This window comes from Hermetia illucens, chromosome 4, assembly GCF_905115235.1.
Source record: "Hermetia illucens chromosome 4, iHerIll2.2.curated.20191125, whole genome shotgun sequence".
Classification (NCBI taxonomy): domain Eukaryota; kingdom Metazoa; phylum Arthropoda; class Insecta; order Diptera; family Stratiomyidae; genus Hermetia; species Hermetia illucens.
Window position 1 is genome coordinate 36,044,288 of NC_051852.1, and position 19,435 is coordinate 36,063,722.

The 19,435-nt window shown below is 43.3% G+C and overlaps 2 protein-coding genes across 2 annotated transcripts; both read left to right on the forward strand.

Moving 5' to 3' along the window:
• The first annotated feature begins 7,254 nt into the window (after positions 1-7,254).
• On the forward strand, positions 7,255-8,265 carry LOC119655206 (histone H1-like). The gene has a single exon (XM_038060978.1). The coding sequence runs from the start codon at positions 7,601-7,603 to the stop codon at positions 8,222-8,224; it is 624 nt and encodes a 207-aa protein (XP_037916906.1). The 5' UTR covers positions 7,255-7,600; the 3' UTR covers positions 8,225-8,265.
• Positions 8,266-14,707: 6,442 nt separating this feature from the next.
• On the forward strand, positions 14,708-15,888 carry LOC119654828 (histone H1-like). Its single transcript, XM_038060396.1, has one exon. It carries the CDS (start codon positions 14,755-14,757, stop codon positions 15,376-15,378), a length of 624 nt encoding a protein of 207 aa, XP_037916324.1. The 5' UTR covers positions 14,708-14,754; the 3' UTR covers positions 15,379-15,888.
• The last annotated feature ends 3,547 nt before the right edge of the window (positions 15,889-19,435 follow it).

A 19,435-nucleotide genomic window follows, 5' to 3' on the forward strand; every position in this document is an offset into this window, starting at 1 on the left:
GGATGACATTGCGGTAAATTTTAAATTTGAGATTTCGTTGATTCATCCACGTTCATCCACGTTGCGTTAATGCGTGAAGCAATTTCATAACGCAGTTCTCCATTAGCTGATAGCGTTGACCTGAGGTATTTAAATCGCTCAGTTTTGGGTAGATCACTGCCGCTGACAGTGATTGTGCCTGTTTCATGGGGATCGGTCGTCAAAAATTCATTCCATTTTTCGACAAGTTGCTAGAGATCATTTTTGCTATGAGATGCTAGGAAAACATCCTCTGCATAAAGCAGTGTGCAAGGCGCTGGACGTTGGATATCCCCCGTGGCGGTGTCCATAACAAGAAGAAAGAGGAGTAATGAGAGGGCGCTTCCTTGATGAATACTAACAGAGACACGAAGCGGTTTTGATACACCCGACATACATCGAACTTTACTTTTTGAATCGTGGTAGAGCAATTAAACCCAGCGCACGAGTTCTTCTGGCACGAAGTGTTGTCGTAAAGCATACCAGATGAGTTCGTGTGGTACACGGTCAAACGCTTTCTCTAGATCCAGAAAGGCAATGTAAAGAGGGCGATGCTTCTCACGGTGTTTCTCCATGAGTAACCGCACAGCGTGTATTGCGTCAGTAGTTCCGCAGTTCTTGACAAATCCGGCTTGATTCACGGTTATTTCAACGATTTCGCGAATACGGTTGTCAAGAATGCGTTCAAAAATCTTCATGGTATGGGAAAGTAACCGGATCGGACGGTAATTTGAACATTCTGCTGGGCTACCTTTCTTTTTCCATATTGGAACGGTGGTACTTTCTTGCCAGTCAGATGGTGTTCTTCCTTCCTGAATAACCCGGTTACAGAATTCACTGAGTCACAGTGTTGGGTCCCAGCTCTTCGCTTTCCAGAGCTCAGATGCGATGTCGTCAGGTCCTGTTGCTTTCCCCGATTTCATTTGTTTTATTGCCGCCTCGATTTCAGTTGCGCTGACTGGTGGAACTGCTCCAAATGTCGGCAATGATTGTGGAAGTGGAGGATGAGCAAATTCTTCAGTTGAAATCTGCTCGAAGTATTGTCGCCATCTATCCGTTGCGGCTCGACGGTTGGTAAGCAAAGTACCGTTCTTGTCATTAACACAACAGAAGTGTTCGATATCCTGTGTGCGTTCATCACGGCTTTTAGCAAGTCGATACAGATCTCTCTCGTCATCCCGAGTGTCCAGTTTATCGTAAAGATTTTTGAAATGGTTCGCTCGGGTGACAGCGACCGCTTTCTTTGCTTCCCGGTTGGCATTCTTATAAATCTGCCAATTAGCAGGCGTTTTATCGTCGAGAAATTTGTGGTAGAGGCGTTCATTTCAACATCATCATTCCAAAGCCAAGTATCTCGGTTGATATACCACTTACCCGGCTTGGTGACCCCGAGGGTTGCAGAGGCCGCTTTGTGGATCGTGTCTTTCATTTGGTTCCATGATTCTTCCACATTCGTAAGGGTTGGCAATCGTATGAGTGAGACCGTTTCTTCTTTCTTCTCACCAAATCGCCACCATTTAAAGCGCGGCGGGCCAGTGCGTTCCTCACGCTGTTTTATCGGTGGCTTAATTCGCAGGACGGCAATCAACGGCCGATGTTGAGGTGCGATGGTCTCATAGGGAACGACTTTGCAATCAGTGACAGTGGTAAAATGTTGGCGTCTTATGAGAATATAGTCGATTTGCGTTTTACTGTTCCCACTATAAAATGTGGGAAGATGAGACAATCGTTTGATGAAATGTGGGAAGATGAGACAATCGTTTGATGTAGATTTTCTCGTTATGTAGGCTACGAAATCGTCCATCCTCATGTAGGGGGCCAAAAATTCCTGGGAGGATTCTTCTCTCGAACGCGGCCAAGAGTTCAGAAAAGAAGTAATAGCGTTTTTTAATTCGCTTACGTCTTCAAATTGCTTTCTGAGGAATACATGAGGACTGGCAAGATCATAGTCTCGTACAGTAAGAGCTTTGACCCTATGGTGAGACGTTTCGAATGGAACAGTTTTTGTAAGCTGAAATAGGCTCTATTGGGTGCCAACAACCGTGCGTGGATTTCATCATCGTAGCTGTTATCGGTTGTGATTTTCGACCCTAGGTAGGAGAAATTATCAACGGTTTCGAAGTTGTAGTCTTCTATCCTTATTGTCGTCGATATCGTCAGCATAGGCCAGTAGTTGGGTGGACTTAAAGAGGGTTGTACTCGTTGCATTTACCTCCGCATCACGGATCACTTTCTCCAGGGCGAGGTTAAAGAGGACGTATGATAGGGCATCCCATTGTCGTAGACCGTTGTTGATGTCGAATGGTCTTGAGAGGGATCCTGCTGCTTTTATCCGGCCTCGCACATTGCTCAGGGTCAGCCTAGTCAGTCTTATTAATTTCGTCGGTATACCGGATTCTCTCATGGCCGTGTACAGTTTTACCATGGCTATGCTATCATAGGCGGTTTTAAAGTCGATGAATAGATGGTCCAACTGTTGTCCATATTCCAACAGTTTTTTCATCGCTTTCCCCAGAAAGAAAATCTGATCTGTTGCTGATTTGCCTGGAGTGAAGCCTCCTTGGCATGGGCAATGATGTTGTGGGCGTATGGGGCTATCCGGCCTAGCAAGATAGCGGAGAATATCTTATAGATGGTATTCAGCAACGTGATACCTCTATAATTGCTGCACTGTGTCTCCCTTTTTAAGTATGACACAGATAATACCTCCTTGGCAGTCGTCAGGCATTGATTCCGTGTCCCACACCTTGAGCACAAGTTGATGAACCACTTGGTGCAATTGGTCACTTCTATGTTTAACCAGTTCGGCTGTAATTCCAACTGCTTCTGGCGACTTATGATTTTTAAGGCGATGAATTGCACGGACTGTTTCTCCTATACTTGGTGGTGGCAGTATTTGTCCGCCGTCTTCAGTTGGCGGGACCTCAAACTCGCCGATGTTCTGGTTGTTCAGTAGTTCATCAATGCACACAACCCATCGCTCCAATATGCCTATTTTGTCGGAAATCAGATTTCCCTCTTTGACTCGGCAGGATGAACACCGAGGTGTGTAAGGCTTGATCCTGCTAACTTGTTGGTAAAACTTGCGCGCCTGCTGCGGTTGCTCTCTGTACTTTTTAAGTTCACAGACCTGTTGATTCTCCGAGGCTTCCTTTTTCCGTCTGTGAAGTCGCTTCACCGCTCGTCGGAGTTCGTGATAAGTCTCCGCGCGTGCCCGCGTCCTTTGAGAATGTAGCATTACTCGGTATGCCTCATTCTTCCGTTCAGTTGCTAGCTTACATTCATCATCAAACCAGCCATTCCGACTCCTTTTGCGGCTGGTGCCAAGTATGTTTGTGGCCGTATTTATGATAACATTCTTCAGGTGATTGTGAAGATCATTTGTTGATGCTTCATCTATAGAGTCTCTGTTGACTGCGGTTATTGCGGTATCCATTTCCTTCTTATAAGTGTTGCGGAGGGCTGTGTTGTGGATGGCTTCGGTGTTAACTCTCATCTGGTTGTCAGAGGGGATTCTGGGTGGTGTGGTTATTCTAGCTTGGAGCACCATGCCAACGAGATAGTGATCCGGGTCTATATTGGCCCCCCTATATGTTCTGACATTCATCAAGGCTAAGAGGTGGCGGTGTTGTCAATTTGGTTGAAAGTGGTCCCGTCTGGAGAGGCCCACGTATATTTGTGGACCGCTTTCCGCGAAAACTAGGTACTTTCAACAACCATTTCGTGTGACACTACTAATTGAATAATCCGCGGTCCATTATTATTTGTATTTTGATGTAAGTTATAGGAGCCAACGTATCGCCTGAATACGGGCTCCTTCCCTACCTGGCTGTTAATATCCCCAAGTATGATTGTGATACCATATCTGGGGTAGGCTTCGAGGGTTCATTCTACTGCCTCGTATAAGGTATCCTTCTCCGAATCTGCAGTCTCCTCTGTAGTGGCGTGAATGTTAATAAGGCTTACATTTCTAAATTTGCCTTGCAAGCGCAGAGTAGCTTTTTTGGCTGACTAAGAAACCTGCTCCGAGCACATGTTTACTGGATGGCCACTATAATATATGGTGTAGCAACTCTTCTCCAGGAAAGCGATCCCTGTCCAACGCATCTCCTGTAACGCTGTTACATCAGCCCTATATTGCTGCTCAGCAGCTTCATGTCTGTACAGAGAGCGCACGTTTTATGAGAAAACGCGTAAATCGTTATTCCTTTGTCGTTGTCGGGTTCGTGGTTGTGTTATCCGTTCAGTCCGAGGCTCCTGTTGTGGCTTCGCAACAAGTTGTTTTCCGTGTAGGGTTAGCAGCCTTACCCAACCCCCAACCTGGAGGACCAGTTGATACAATTTGTCCCGTTTTAGGCGAGGGAGATTCGCCTTCATCCTTCTCCGTCTGCAGCTTTTCGTTAAGAAAGAGCTCCCAGCGATCACCACGTGGAGGTGGAATTAGGGGTTTGGTAGTAGGGCTGTTGGTGTTGGTTCAGCAGGCGTTTCCCAGGTTTTATGTTCCATCGTGGGTACCAATCCACGTTTCGCTCTGGGACCTATACTACCCTTTGACCGCCTCTGCTGGCAATGCTCTTAATTTTTTTAACGTTTACTAGGCGATGAAGGCGATCCATTGCATTCAAGAAGAATCTAATTGTCCCTAGCTCTTTTTTAAATTTGATGTAGGTTAAATTCTTGGCATTTGCTAATAATATTAAACTCAGAGTGTGAAGCGTATGAGGTTGACTATTATCAATACAGGGCTTTCCATCAAATGATTTACTTATTTATTTAAATCGCTTTCTAGAAACTAGAGGGTAATGGAATTTTTTTTTTTGGTCGGCTTTTTGGTTGCTTACCATTGACTTCGATGTTCAGACCAATATTGGTAAGTGAATTCTCGTTAGCGTGAATTACGTGACCACACCATCGAAAACGCCTCACTCGCAGTTTTTCGACGATCGGTGCAACCCCATATCGATCGCGGATATTCTCATTTCGGATGTGATCAAAACGTGTCACGGTACCAGTGCAATGCAACATCTTCGTCTCCATTTCCGCGAAACGCCGTTCATTGTCTTTTATAGTCGACCAACACTCAGAACTATAGAAAGTGGCAGACGGACGACATTGCAGTAAATTTTAGATTTGAGCCGTGCGCTTATACGTCGATCACAAAGAACACCAGTTGTGGGATGCCACTACATCCAGGTTGCGTTATTAACGGGTATAAGGAATTTATTATGCCTGTGCATATTTGAATTTTAACTTGCTGTGATGTTCCCAATACAGTCGGTTGTGAAACATTAGTCCTAAATATTTGGTGCTTGTTTTCCATTCGATTTGTTGATTGTTGATTTTGATGTTTGCCGGTTTCTGGTTTCTTTTCCTGGTGATGAAGAGTCTTCTCTGGGTTGATTTTTATTTTCCATTTCTTGATATAGTTGATAGTTATGTTGGTCGCTTTCTAAAGATTGTCGGTGATGAAGTGAGTTTGCTTCGAGGTGTGGAATATACACATGTCGTCCAACAACAAAGAGATCCCTGTTAGGCGGTTGAATTTTCTTGGTATGTCCGCCGTGTATAATGTGTATAGCAGGAGAAAGGGGTGATCCTTGTGGTACTCTTGCTTCTATCCTTTTTTTCGTTTGATAGGTGCTGCTCGATTTTGATCCTAAAGCTCCGTTCTGTAAGAAAAGATTTGATTAGATTAAGATTAAGATCAGTAGTAGCTAAGCACTGAAAAAGGAATATGGAGCTCCCGAAATAAGTACTTATTTTATCAATAAAATCTGCTAGGAAAAAGGAAAAGCTGTGGGTTTAAGTTCTACCGTGTTAAACTCACATTGAACCTCCAGGACCTTCATCACATGCCGCAGAGAAAATCTGATCTGCTGCTTCCTGGCGTCAAGCCTCTTTTCTTATGTCCGATGATATTCTGCACGTAAGGGTCTGTTGGCTTAGCAAGACAGCGGAAAATCTTATAGATGGTACTTAGCAGCCTTTTTATATAGCAAATAATGTTTTTTTGGTTCGCTGCCCCAGACCTTGAGTATAAGTTGGTGAACCACTTGGTGAAGTTGGTCGCTTCCATATAGAACCAGTTCGGTTATAATTCCATCGGCTCCTAGCCTGGGAGTGCTCCCAAAACTCTGAAAAGAGCAAACTTATACTGTGTAGCGCCTAAACGTAGCTACAAGGGAATAATGTGATGCCAAGAAAGGTTCAATCCTTGCTCAGCACTCAGAAGGCTCCTGATTCCAACCTTAGTACGGGAAAAATCTTCTAACAACTGCCAAAATATGCTATAATCCAACTGATACATTTATTCAATAGTGTCTTATGATGTTGCTATTTTGCAAATGCTGAAAATTGTCGCAAATAACAATGATCCCAAAGGAAAATAAACATCTAACGCCTTCCACATCCTGTAGACCGATAAGCCTGCTCCTTCCTCTATTAAAGTTAATCGAGAAAGTGCTGCTATTTAAATTGCGAATGGCAAAACCAAAATTATTACTTTTAATCAGTTCTGGCTCAATATAAAATATGGAACTGACGAAGAAGTTCATCGACTAAATTCCGGCATATAAGGATCTTAGCGATCAAGGAAGGATTAGTTACAAATGGTAATTCTTGGCTTTTATACAAACCCTAGTTCTGGTCACTTCTGGTTGTTTTTAAGCAAATATGCATGTGAAATGAATTTGCTATTTATCGTTGAAACAAAGCAAAACAAGAAATGTGCCTTGTTCCATGGGCAATATTAGTCAAATATTATTATAAATTGTTTCATTTATTTTACATTTAAACAATTTGTCAGTAATTCAACGAATATCAAATGCAACACGTGTGCTGAAAGCAGATAATTAGGTCATTCAACATGCGGAGAATGGGTCCGAAGTTTTCACAGAAGTTAAATAGGAAATTTCGTATGGTTCACGAAACAAATCAACTAACTTAGTAAATAAATCTTATTCCAAACAGGAAAATATTTCTAGCAGCTTTTAATATTTTGTAATGTCGAAATCAAAAGAAAAATGATACCAAAAGTCAGTGGATGAGAACGATAGTTATGGGGAAGCAATAGGAACCCTCTTTATTTGGACCGGATTTACGTGGTAAATGAGGTCATGTAAAGTTACCATTTTCCATGACACGTATAGCCAACATATTAAAAAATAACTTCAATACCAATATTTCAATACTGTTTTAATAATTATTTAATAAAACTATTAAAAACTTCCGATTACAACTAAGGAAACAATAACAGCAGAGTTGCGGTTTGAAATACCTCATAATCATGAATAGAAATTTATTTGAATTGTAATGAAATCTATGGGGAAATTTCTCTTAAATCTAATTTTAGTGGATGAAATAATATCAGGGTGGAAGTTAATTATTAAATGGTAAAAACTTTTGAGTAACTCCAATAATTATTCAATAATTATATGGAATGAAAATCTAAATGTCGACTGCCCTTCTTCGCGATTCTCATGAGTTGATGCTCTTTTGGTAGATTTAAGCTACCAGACATTGTCAAACTGCCTAATTTGTGCTTACGTTTTGAGAGTTTATCTAGTATTCGAACCTATTCGCTATGGCAGAAGAATCAGCACCAGTCGCCGCTGCAGCCGCAGCCAGCCCGAAGAAAGGAAAGAAAGCAGCAGGTGGACCGAAGAAGCCGAAGTCAAAACCGACTCATCCCCCAACTTCTTCAATGGTAAACGCCGCTATCAAGTCTTTGAAAGAACGTGGAGGTTCATCCCTTCCTGCCATCAAGAAATACTTGGCCGCCAATTACAAAGTTGATGTCCAGAAACTGGCTCCTTTCATCAAGAAGTACCTGAAGAGCGCTGTTACCTCTGGAAAATTGGTGCAAACTAAGGGAAGTGGTGCCTCAGGTTCATTCAAACTCCCAGCTAAGGAGAAGACGGAAAAGGCGGCTAAACCAAAGAAGGCAGCAACAAAGAAACCTAAAGCCGCCGCTAAACCGAAGAAGGCGGGAGAGAAGAAAGCAGCTAAACCGAAGAAGCCAGCCGCAGCTAAGAAAGCAGCATCTGGTGCCGCAAAAGCAGCAAAGAAATCTGGAACTGTAAAGGCCAAGGCACCAAAAGAAAAGAAAGCGAGAGCCCCAAAAGTAGCTAAAAAGGCACCAAAGCCCAAGAAGGCAGCAGGAGCAACAAAGAAAGCCGCTCCCAAAAAGGCAGCAGCCAAGAAGTAAATTGTGAATAGAGTTGATTTCTATTTCATTGAGGATTCTTCACAAACCACAACAGTCCTTTTCAGGGCTACCATAAATTTATACAAAGAGTGAAATTCCACATCTGCTTTGATTCCATTGTTATAAAGAAGCAAATTCGCGCCCTATTTGCTCGGGTGATGATTTTTTTTTCGCTGCTCAAATCGTGAGTAGATGCAACTCCCAACTACTGTAGATCGCACGAGTTTCCTACTGAGGAAAAAAAGTAAACGAAGACGACTGACTAAATGAAATTGAAATGCCATTAAGCAACAGCGAAGTGATCAATAGTTTGGCTCTCCCGACATGATTTTCATCCTCCTCTAGCCCTCCAGCGTCTCATAGGGCAGGGAGCGGTTTTTAGATAATCCTCCAATATCCGCAAGAGATAGCTTGCCATGTGAAATGAATTTTCTAATGTACCTAGCATCTATCCACCTTACGGAATTGAAGACATTTCTGACATCAAGCATTATGAGGAGCATTATCCGTCGAGATCGGCGGCTGTATGCCTCGGCTCGATGAACCGCATCCACGACCTCCATAACAGCATCTACTGTGGATCTTCCTGTTCTGAACCCGAACTGCCTTGCGGATAAGTCCCCGGCAGCGCGGATCGCTTCAGCAAGTCTACTCCTGAAGAGCTTCTCGAGCACTTTCCCGGCCGTGTCAAGCATACACAGCGGTCAGTATGCAGACGGGAACTCCGGGTCTCCTTTAATCTTGCTGATCAGTGTGAGTCTGGCCACTTTCCAGCGACAAGGGAAAATGTCCTTCAAGCAAGCATTGAACGCTTCCAGCAGCAATTTAGTTTGTAAACTTCCGCCGGGATGACATCAGGACCTGGCGCTTTCCCATTTTTCATAGTGAGGATCGCTTCTTTGAAGTCTCTCATTGTGAAAAGGGGCTATCCTCGACGCTTTCCGCGCTATTGACATCAACTCGTACAGGATGTCTGAGGAACAATGCAGTCCATCTGGTCGATACTTATTATGCAGGCCGCGAGCTTTACTTTTGTTTATAGCGCTGTGGAGTTTCCTTTTTGTTGATCTGTACTGTGCTTCTATAGCGCATGCCTCCTCGTTGGCGTGTAAATGTTGTTCCAAAAGGACGGAGCTTATGACATTTCCTCCGTAGGTCGGCAATTTCTGCCGTCCACCAGTACATAGATGGCTTGTCGCTTTTCCGGGGCCCCTCTGGGGCATGGAAGCCTCACACGCCGTCGTTATCAGGTTCATCTTTGAATTTACGACGGTGTGACACTATCACCCAACGACGAACTTCCTGATATTCACCCTCGCGACATTCCACAGGCAGGGGGAGCGTCGCTTTGGTGCTCGCCGGCAAGGAGCGTCAACTACTTCGAACGCGCTCTACTGGTCGTCACTTGCCGAGAAGTCTTCAAGGACTCACCAACCGTCCGCCGTGGATGACAGAAATTCCGACGCAAAAGTGACGTCAGGAATGCTTCCTTCACAGCCTGGGCGCCGAAACGTTGGCGTGGAACCCATGTTTAAAACTACGAGCACGGCTTTCGCCGCCATTTGCAAAATTCGTTTCCCTCTGGAGTCTGGCTGAGGCATGCCCCATTGAAGTGCCCTCGCATTAAAACCACTGTCTACCAGGATTCGTTCCTCCGTGCTCAAAACGGCGTAATCCAGAGCATCAAGCCGCCGTCGAAATTCCGGGAAGTCTCATTTGGCGTCAGGTAAACGCTAAAAAAAACTTTATCCCTAAACACCGAATCCAGACAAACTTATTCCCTCGGCCTTGGACAAGAACACGGAGTCTAATGTCGTCCCGAACCCAGATAGCGGCGGTGCCCGATAAGTCGAGATGCCATGAAGCTGGGCCCCTGTTTCGGTATTGCTCGCTTATTGGTACTAGATTAGCATTTACCTTCGCAGCGAACTGTGCTAGCAATTGGTGAGCGGTTGCACTCCGGTGCAAGTTAATTTGTAAAATGTGGATCATGTCATTCGCGCCCTAGCCCTTTCCAGTACCGCTATAAAAAAGATTGACCGTCCCGAACCAGCAGTGTTAATAACATCCCCACCCCCGCCTGCCTCCTAGACATTCAGAAGGCCTTCGATTCCGTATGGCACGAAGTCCTTGTTTTCAAACTTTCTTTTATGTTCAAATTTCATCCCCACCTTTGTCGACTTATACTTAGCTTCCTCTCCAACCGCCATTCCCAAGTTAGAGTCCTCGACTCCTTATCCGATTTCTACAGTCCCCCCGCAGGCATCCCACAAGGCTCGGTCCTCTCGGCAACCCTCTTCTCTCTCTACACTGCAGCTATCCCTCTTCATCATTCCACCACATCTCCCTACACAGTTAAAGCTCTTCAATATGCCGATGACCTAATTCTCTATACCCTATCCAGAAATATCGGTGCTGCCCAATCCCGTGTAAACCACTCCATCCAATCCCTCAACTCCTACCTCATCTCCTGGAAACTCCTACTCAATCCGTCCAAATGCCATGCCATCGTCTTCCGAGGCAGGATAAAACTCACCTTCAAGATGCGCTGCGATATTTCCGATCTCCTCCGCCAAGATCCAATCCTCACCGCCACCTCCACAAAATACCTCGGCATCCATTTAAATTCCCGTCTTTCTCCCATTCCTCACGTTAATTCGATCCTCACCAACACTTCAACCGGTCTTAAATCCTTATGGCCCATCCTCAACTACAAGTCCCCCGTCCGTCCTGACGTTAAGCTCTACTGCTACAAGCTGCTAATACGTCCATTAATGACGTACGGCTTTGTAGCCTGGTGCGATCTAACCTCCCACCAAATGGAGCGCCTACGAGCTAACGAAAGGAAGTTCCTCCGAATATCCCTAGGCTCTTCCCATCCCCGTTCCAACCAAGCCGTCTACAACCGGACCAACTCCACCCCTTTAGACGTGTTTCTCATCAAATCCTTAATAAAATTCCTTTACCAAGCCCTAAACCATGACAATAACCTAGTCCGAGATTCCGTCTTCTCACACATCAGTCCTACTGATCGCCCATTTCGATCCCATGTCCCTCCTTCTGACATCCTTAACCTACATTCCCTAGGCCGCGATTTCCGCAACGGCAGGTTACTATATTACCATCGATCATATAACGAACATCGCACTGACACTGTTTACTCCATATCCCAATAGTTTTAATCCTCCCCTTACGCATCCTTCTCCCATCCTTTTACCGGTAATTTATATTTCTCATACAATCTTTATTTTATGGGGGGTTTTTCCTGACTTTCCCTCCACTAGCTTGTAAGCTTAGGTTAAGTGAATCTGTAAATTACTTTTATTATTAAGCTTTAGGTTAATTTCTAGGTAAGACTAATGTCGTTAGAAATAAGTTCTAGTGTTAAGAAATAGCCTTAAGCTCAACATTGTAAATATTAAGTTAAATAAAATGAATGTGTCAAAAAGAACCCGCAGTGTTTGCGATGCTCTCAGCAGACGCACCACGATCCCTGCAAAGAACGCAACTTTCGCTTTCATTGCAGGTCTTCGCTTGGTGATCTACCTGGCCGCATCTCCGGCATGCTGTTCTCCTGTCCGGTTCTTTGTAAGCTGCTGATGTGGTCCATAGTCCAAAAATCTGTAGCACTTGGTGGGGACTAACCGCATTCATACTCTCCATACTATCCATCAAATTTTGATTTTGCCGCAGTTTCCCCGCATATTGCTCGGGGATTTTCATCACGTCGAGTTTTTGGCCTCGAGAATTTACATAGGTGATACCGGACACTGGATACCTCTGGACATTCACGCTTTATCGCCTCCACTTCGACCTTTTCTGGGAGGCAGCCAAGATCCCGGAAGTTTAGAGAGCACATGGGCTCTAGGCTAGAAACAAGAGCCTTCTCCCCCTATAATCCCTTGACCGCTTCGCAGAACGTACTCTTGCTAGTCATCTTCGGGCCCAGTTCGATGGGGACTCCGCCACTCCTCGTTTTTCGTATCGAAGATACCTCTGCTCTGTTGTTTTCGGGTTTCATCCTGTGGTGCATTTCACTAAGGACTTCCGTCGGCTTAATGAGCAGAGCCGACGGTCTAGTCCTTCTTTGTTTCCTAATATTTTCTGGCTTTTGGTTTGCAGCCGCCTTGTCTTTGGACAGACGGGTCTCTGGCGGTGTAGTCAGTTGTTTCCGTTTATCCTTATTCGCCTTCTTTTCTGGGCCCTGGAAACTACTTTCATAAAGTCTTCTTCAGGTACGTCGTCCTCTTTCCGTTTTTTCCCCAGTTCGGTTTGAAGTGGACTATCTGCGGCTTGTTTGGCGCCTGTGGTGTTCTCGGCAGGGAGTGCGGCTGTTTCTGATTTCCAATCGTCTTCCGCTGCTCTCACCGTTCGCCTGAAGAAGGAGATGCGATCCAATAGTTCTTCCAATTCCATCAGCCCGTTTTTGATGTCTTTGCTGACGTTACTCTGGAGGAACGTTGCCGATCGCATACACTTCACCACTGCCGCACATTTCCTGATGAGCGCCTCCTTTCGGGCTCTAGCTAGGAAGATCGACGGCACTTCCACTTGGTTCATGTCCGAATCCACTTGCTCAGTACTAGCGATTCTGACTGAGCTTTTTTCGAGAACAGGGGCACTGCAGGGTATTGAAGTTGCTGTCCCCGCACCGTCGGTTGCGCCACTTGGTAAGGCTTCCTCTTTATTTGGGCGTACCGTTGTCACGTCGGGTATGTCAGTCCCCCCTGTCTCTTTCGCTTATCGCTGCGGTGAACGACACATTTTTGTGCTCCGCCCAAACGCACTTAGCTCTTCCTCCTTGCTTGATATTTCGTAATTTTTTTTTCTTGGTTTTGGTTTATTCTCCATGGAAAACTCACCAGCACATTGTATGAAAGGGAGCGGGGTGCAGTAGTCAGGAACAGGTGTACCCCCGGGGACACAGCTCCTACCCCAGTTCCCTGGGACCTGACCTACGCTTAGCTGATCCCGGAATTCACGGACGAATCAACGCTCGCTCGGGGTAACGCAGTCTACTAAGTCCGGTTCAATGCACATTACTTGACCAGGGTCCCGAAGGGGCTGGCCCCTGATACACGTTCGCTATTGACGTACTACCAGGCTAAAGAGCAGGGAGTGGAGACGCTTTCCTTATTTTGGTCCTGATTCATTGAAAACTATGTTTCAGTTCATTTTTTTTCCACTTTGCCATCATTATTTCTTGTTGCGGTTTCTAGCAAACGAACTAGATCTTTCGAATTTTGTTTGACATTGAAAGCGTGTGAAGACTTACAGTGGATAAGGACGGATTAGTTACAAATGGTCATTTTTAGTTTTTTTAAAGTCCTAGCTCTGGTCATCTCTCACTGTCCTCATCTAAATATGTGATATGAATTTGTAATTCATTGTTGGAAACAAAGCAAAACAATGTACACAAAAAGATAAATGCGACCATGGGACAAGTTAGCCGGAGGTCCTTATAACAAAAAAAATTTCATCGATATCTACATTTAATGATTTTGAAGATAATTCAATGCACCAAATGTAGTGAATGCAAACCATTTGGTCTTTCAAGGAAGGAATTTTTTATACAACTAACTTAGTAAATAAATCTTATTCTAAAAATGTAAATATTTCTAATAAATTTTGATAGTTCAAAATGTTTAAATCAAAAACTAACTCATGTCGAATGTTGGCAGATGCAAACAATAATAGTGGGGACACGATAGGAACCCTCCACATTTGAAAGGAATTTACGTTTTAAAGTAAGTACATAAGGTCGCCATTTTCTGTAATGCGTAAAGCTAACATATTAAATAATAACTTGAATACCAATATTTCATTGTTGTTTTAATAATAAAAAATAGTGTCCGGATAGCTGAGTGGTTAGAGCACAAGGCTGTCGTACGGAAGGTCGCGGTTCAAATCTCGCTGGTGGCAGAGGGATTTGTATCGTGATTTGACGTCGGATACCAGTCGACTCAGCTGTGAATGAGTACCTGAGTCAAATCAGGGTAATAATCTCGGGCGAGCGCAATGCTGACCACATTGTCTCCTACAGTCTACTGTAGTGTACCGTTACGGTCTTGAATGAAGTACTCTAACACACTTCAAGGCCCTGATCCAATATGGATTGTTGTGCCAACGATTATTATTATTATTTAATAATTATTTAATAAAACCCTTAAAAACTTCGGACTACAACCAAGGAAAGCAGAGAAGCAGAGTTGCCGTTTGAAATACCTGATAATCATATACAGAAATTGATTTGAATTGCCATAAAATCTACGGAGAAATTACTGTCAAATGTAATTTTAGTGGATGAAATAATATCAGGGTGGAAGTTAATTATTAAATGGTAAAAACTTTTGAGTAACTCCAATAATGATTCAATAATTATATGGAATGAAAATCTAAATGTCGACTACCGCTCTTCGCGGTTCTCATGAGTTGATGCTCGTTTGGTAGTTTTGGTTATCAGACATTGTCAAACTGTGAAGTTTGAGTTTACATTTTGAGAGTTTATCCAGTATTCGAACCTATTCGCTATGGCAGAAGAATCAGCACCAGTCGCCGCCCAAGTCGCAGGTAGCCCGAAGAAAGGAAAGAAAGCAGCAGGTGGACCAAAGAAGCCGAAGTCAAAACCAACTCATCCCCCAACTTCTTCGATGGTGAACGCCGCTATCAAGTCTTTGAAAGAACGTGGAGGTTCATCCCTGCCTGCCATCAAGAAGTACTTGGCAGCCAACTACAAAGTTGATGTCCAGAAACTGGCTCCTTTCATCAAGAAGTACCTGAAGAGCGCTGTTACCTCTGGAAAATTGGTGCAAACTAAGGGAAGTGGTGCCTCTGGTTCATTCAAACTCCCAGCTAAGGAGAAGAAAGAAAAGGCGGCTAAACCAAAGAAGGCAGCAGTGAAGAAACCTAAAGCCGCCGCTAAACCAAAGAAGGCGGGTGAGAAGAAAGCAGCTAAACCGAAGAAGCCTGCCGTGGCTAAGAAAGCAGCATCTGGTGCCGCTAAAGCAGCAAAGAAATCCGGAAGTGTAAAATCCAAGGCACCAAAGGAGAAAAAGGCGAAAGCCCCAAAAGTAGCTAAAAAGGCACCAAAGCCCAAGAAGGCAGCAGGAGCAACGAAGAAAGCGGCTCCCAAAAAGGCAGCAGCCAAGAAGTAAATTGTGAATAGAGTTGATTTCTATTTCATTGAGGATTCCTCATAAAACCCAAAAGTCCTTTTCAGGGCTACCATATATCTTTACAAAGAGTAAAACCCCACATCTGCACGAACAAATTCGAGCCCTATTTGCCTGCACGGTAATTTTCAAACTCTGCGGCCTGTTGCAGTAGGGACATGCAAGTATCAAATGAGTCCGAGGCCGTAAGCCGTGTTTTTTTGTGACGCACGTTAAGATAATAAATCTACTGTAGATGGCGAGCTCAGGACTATTCTATCCCGAAATAAAAATTGTGGGTATCTAAGCTGGAATCAACCAAGTGTGCGAATTTGACGGCTTAGATGAATTTAATTTATACCATTGGCAAGATACAAAGGAGCAAGGGAGCCTCTGATGAAATCGCCCAGCCAAAAAACTTCTTCATACCCCCCATTGTCACTTTAATCAGTAGGTTTTCGACTTGTTTTTTCGTTTTAAAATCATTTATTGAAAGAAACACAGAAGACTTACATTTAATACATAGCGTTTGTTTCTTATTTCTAGCCTAAATGTAGCTTAGGTATCATAATTAAATATTAACAAGTCCAGAAACCCAAAGCTGGGCGTTTCAGGTATGAAAGGTTTTGTTGGCTTCCTCTGTGAGTATATTTGAGGGTAGAACTATCCCATTTGTACGTAGCCCGTTATGTATATGCATTTAGCATATCTGATTACTCACTTTAGTGTGGTATTGATATTCAGTTGCAGTAAATTTACACGGTAAAGTCAACTTTAAGCTACTAATTTGAACGGATATCGATATGGAGAGTACTTTGAGGCCTGGGCACCATATAGAGGCAGCTCCATGATTTTTTTCAGATTTTTTGGTTGGGTAGTTTCTGAGAATGGGTTCCTTAAAGAAATCATCACTGTCCATCCCTCCCACTCTTCGCCTTTCTAGCAGATCTCAAAACCAAGACTGGCTTCGAAAAGTACTAATCGAGACCTTTCATTTGATACCCTTCATGACTATATTCGGTGAAAAAAATTGTACACCCCCTTTTACATGAACTCTCGAAGAAGTTTAACTTTTGCTCGCCTGTACACTTCGGCTTTGCGGCCGCACTTCTTGGTTTTCCGCAGTTGGTGTCGTTCCGGATAATGTTATAACCGGTAAAATTAACATTGTGCCTGTTTATAATCGTGTCTTTAAAACACAGTAGAAGTCCACTTTTAGAGAATCTACCAGCTCTTGTGCGGTGTCACGGTGGGCATGTGAGACCAAGGACGTGGAGTTAAATGTGATAATTTTTAATTCCATAGACTCATTATCAGTTGGATAGCAGCGAATTGTCGCTGTTCGTTAGTTTGGGCCAAAGCGAGCGTTTCGACCAAATTTCTGAAGGTCAACTAGTTATAGGAAGAATATTCCTAGCTGCTTGACCGAAAGATGCGCTTGGCTGGGCCAAGTTTTGCGAAGCTCGGGGGGCTGCAGCTCTAGGAAGAGTATTCCTGGCTGTTTAAGCGTAAGATACGCATGGTTGGGCCAAGCTTTGTGACATCTGAGTTACCACCTGTTTGGCTATCATAGCATCAGCTTTTTTTCGCTCTGCCAGTTTCTCTTCTGGCCATCATGTCTTTGTATGCCGGGCATCCGGGGTAGTTGATGGGATGTCCAGTTTGGCCGCCAATGCAGCAGGTCGGTGTGTCTGCCGCGGGTCTTTGGCATTCCCCTTCCATATGGGTTTTTGTGCACTTCACGCAGCTCACGATCGAGCAATTGAGGATCGCCCCAAGTTTCGGCAGTTCTAGCACTGCACTTCCTGGATGGGCTTGATTTTCTCAAGCGAATTTTTTTGGTGGTGTATATACTTCACCTTGAATGCTTTATTGAGCTCTTGAGCAGGCTTGAAGGTAGCCATGAACAGCTCCTATTGCGACTTCAACGGGAGCATTGAGTTCTGGTTATGGAGGAGCTTATCGGTTCGGATGAGGTCCGACACGTTTTTGACCTTCAAGTGCAGATACTTTTCATTGAGCTCTCGCGTTATTTCGCGTGTCTGTCTCTCTGTGAACACCGCGGATTACTAAGGACTGGGTCTTCGCAGAACACAAAGGAGCAAAGGACCCCCCCGCACACATATTCCCCAGCCTGACTAGCACAGTCGCGTGCAAGAAGGTGTCAACCGACCACTTCGATGGAGTTTCAGTATTTGCGGGTCGATCTTTACGGTCAATTTCGCCAACTTTTTAGGTTTCTGGGATAGCTTTTCCCTCTAGGTTGTCTTCGGCCACTCAGGATGGTCGTTTGATCATCCTATTTCCCCTAAGTTCGTTACAAACGCTTATTGACTTTTCTAAGAGCGTGAAGATTTTGCATGATTGAAGCTTGTGGAATGTCGAGTCTAGCGGAAAATCTACAAGTGCTGGTTGAGGAATTTGTTGCAATGGCTTCACGGATTGCTTCAAAATTCACAGTCGACGGTCGGCCTGAGCGTGTTTTGTCTCCGAGGTCAGTTTCGCACAGTACGATTCGAGACCACGTTTTCACTTTCACCTTCGCATAACTTTTTTGTTGCTGCGCTGCATGAAGCCTTGCTTTCATTAATGGCGAAAAAAGATTTGAATTGCAGATTTTTTCATTACTTTTCAATGAATTAAAAAAAAATAATTATGAATGAATTAAAAAAACAATTATGAATATTACTGTACACTATGATGGAGCAGTTCAAGACCTTTACAATAGTATATAACAGATGAATATCTTTTGTTTAGTAAAAAACAATAAGACAAAAAGACGTAACAAAGTGGAAAAAATTTTGGTTCACCCCTGTAGTACCATAGAACCGGGATGACCCTTCATATGCTGTAGGGAATTCCTGTCTATTCTCAGCCCGATTATTTGCGGTTAGCTCCATTGTGGGAGTTATATCGCGCTCCTTGTGAGCTATAAACCGACAAGCCGGCGCCTTTTGCTACCGAAGTTATTAGAGAAACTGTTGTTATTTAAGTTACAGGATCACTTTTCCGAAAAAAAATATTCCCTTCATCAATTCGGGTTCAAGATAAAATATCGAACTAACGAACAAGCTCATCTATTGGCGAACTTAGTGTGACCAAGCAAGGACTAGTTAGAAGTGGTAATTCCTAGTTTTTTTAAAAGCCTTAGCTCTGGTCACCTTTGGCTCTCCACGTAAAATAAAGTTGCAATTTAGACAAAGCAAAACAAAGTAAACAAAACAATATGTTACCATGAAATATGTCAGTCGAGGATTATTATAAATTATTCAATTTATAATTGCATTTAATCAATTTGTTAACATTTCAACAATTATCAAATGCAACATTGCACATGCAGCAAATAATTGGGTCATTCAACATGAGAAGAATGTGTCGGACGTTTCCATAGAAGTTAAATTGCTTTCGTATTCGTATACATAGATACAAATGACGAGAATAAACTTATTTGATTGATACATAAATCTTGTACTAAAGATCTAAATATTTTTGGAAAATTTTGGTAGTTTGAAATTTGTAAATCAAAAAATAATGCACACTGAAAGTGACCGGATCCCAGAAATAGCTTTGGAAAAATGATACCCTCGGAACGGAACCCTCTATGTTTGGAATAGATTTACGTGGTGAAGTAAGTTACATAAAGTTTCCATTTTCCGTGAAGCATAAAGCCGATATATTAAAATATTGCTTGAATACCAACATTTCACTGCTATTTTTATAATTATTCAATAAAACATTTAAAAACTTCGGACTACAATTAAGGACAGCATTGAAGCAGAGTTACAGTTTGAAATACCTAATAATCATGAATAGTGAGCTATTTGAATTGCCATAAAATAAATGGAGCAATTTCTCTCAAATCTAATTTTAGTGGATTAAATAATATTAGGGCAGGAGATAATTGTTAAATGTTAAAAACTTTTGAGTAACTCCAATAATTATTCAATAATTTTATGGAATGAAATCCAAAATGTCAACTGCCCTTCTTCGCGATTCTCATAAGTTGATGCCTTTCTGGTAAATTTCAAACACCAGACATTGTCAAACTGTTAAGCTTGTG

Bases quoted from the DNA above. Each gene is read 5' to 3' on its own strand.
- LOC119655206 (XM_038060978.1), top strand. From the start codon at position 7,601: ATGGCAGAAGAATCAGCACCAGTCGCCGCTGCAGCCGCAGCCAGCCCG.
- LOC119654828 (XM_038060396.1), top strand. From the start codon at position 14,755: ATGGCAGAAGAATCAGCACCAGTCGCCGCCCAAGTCGCAGGTAGCCCG.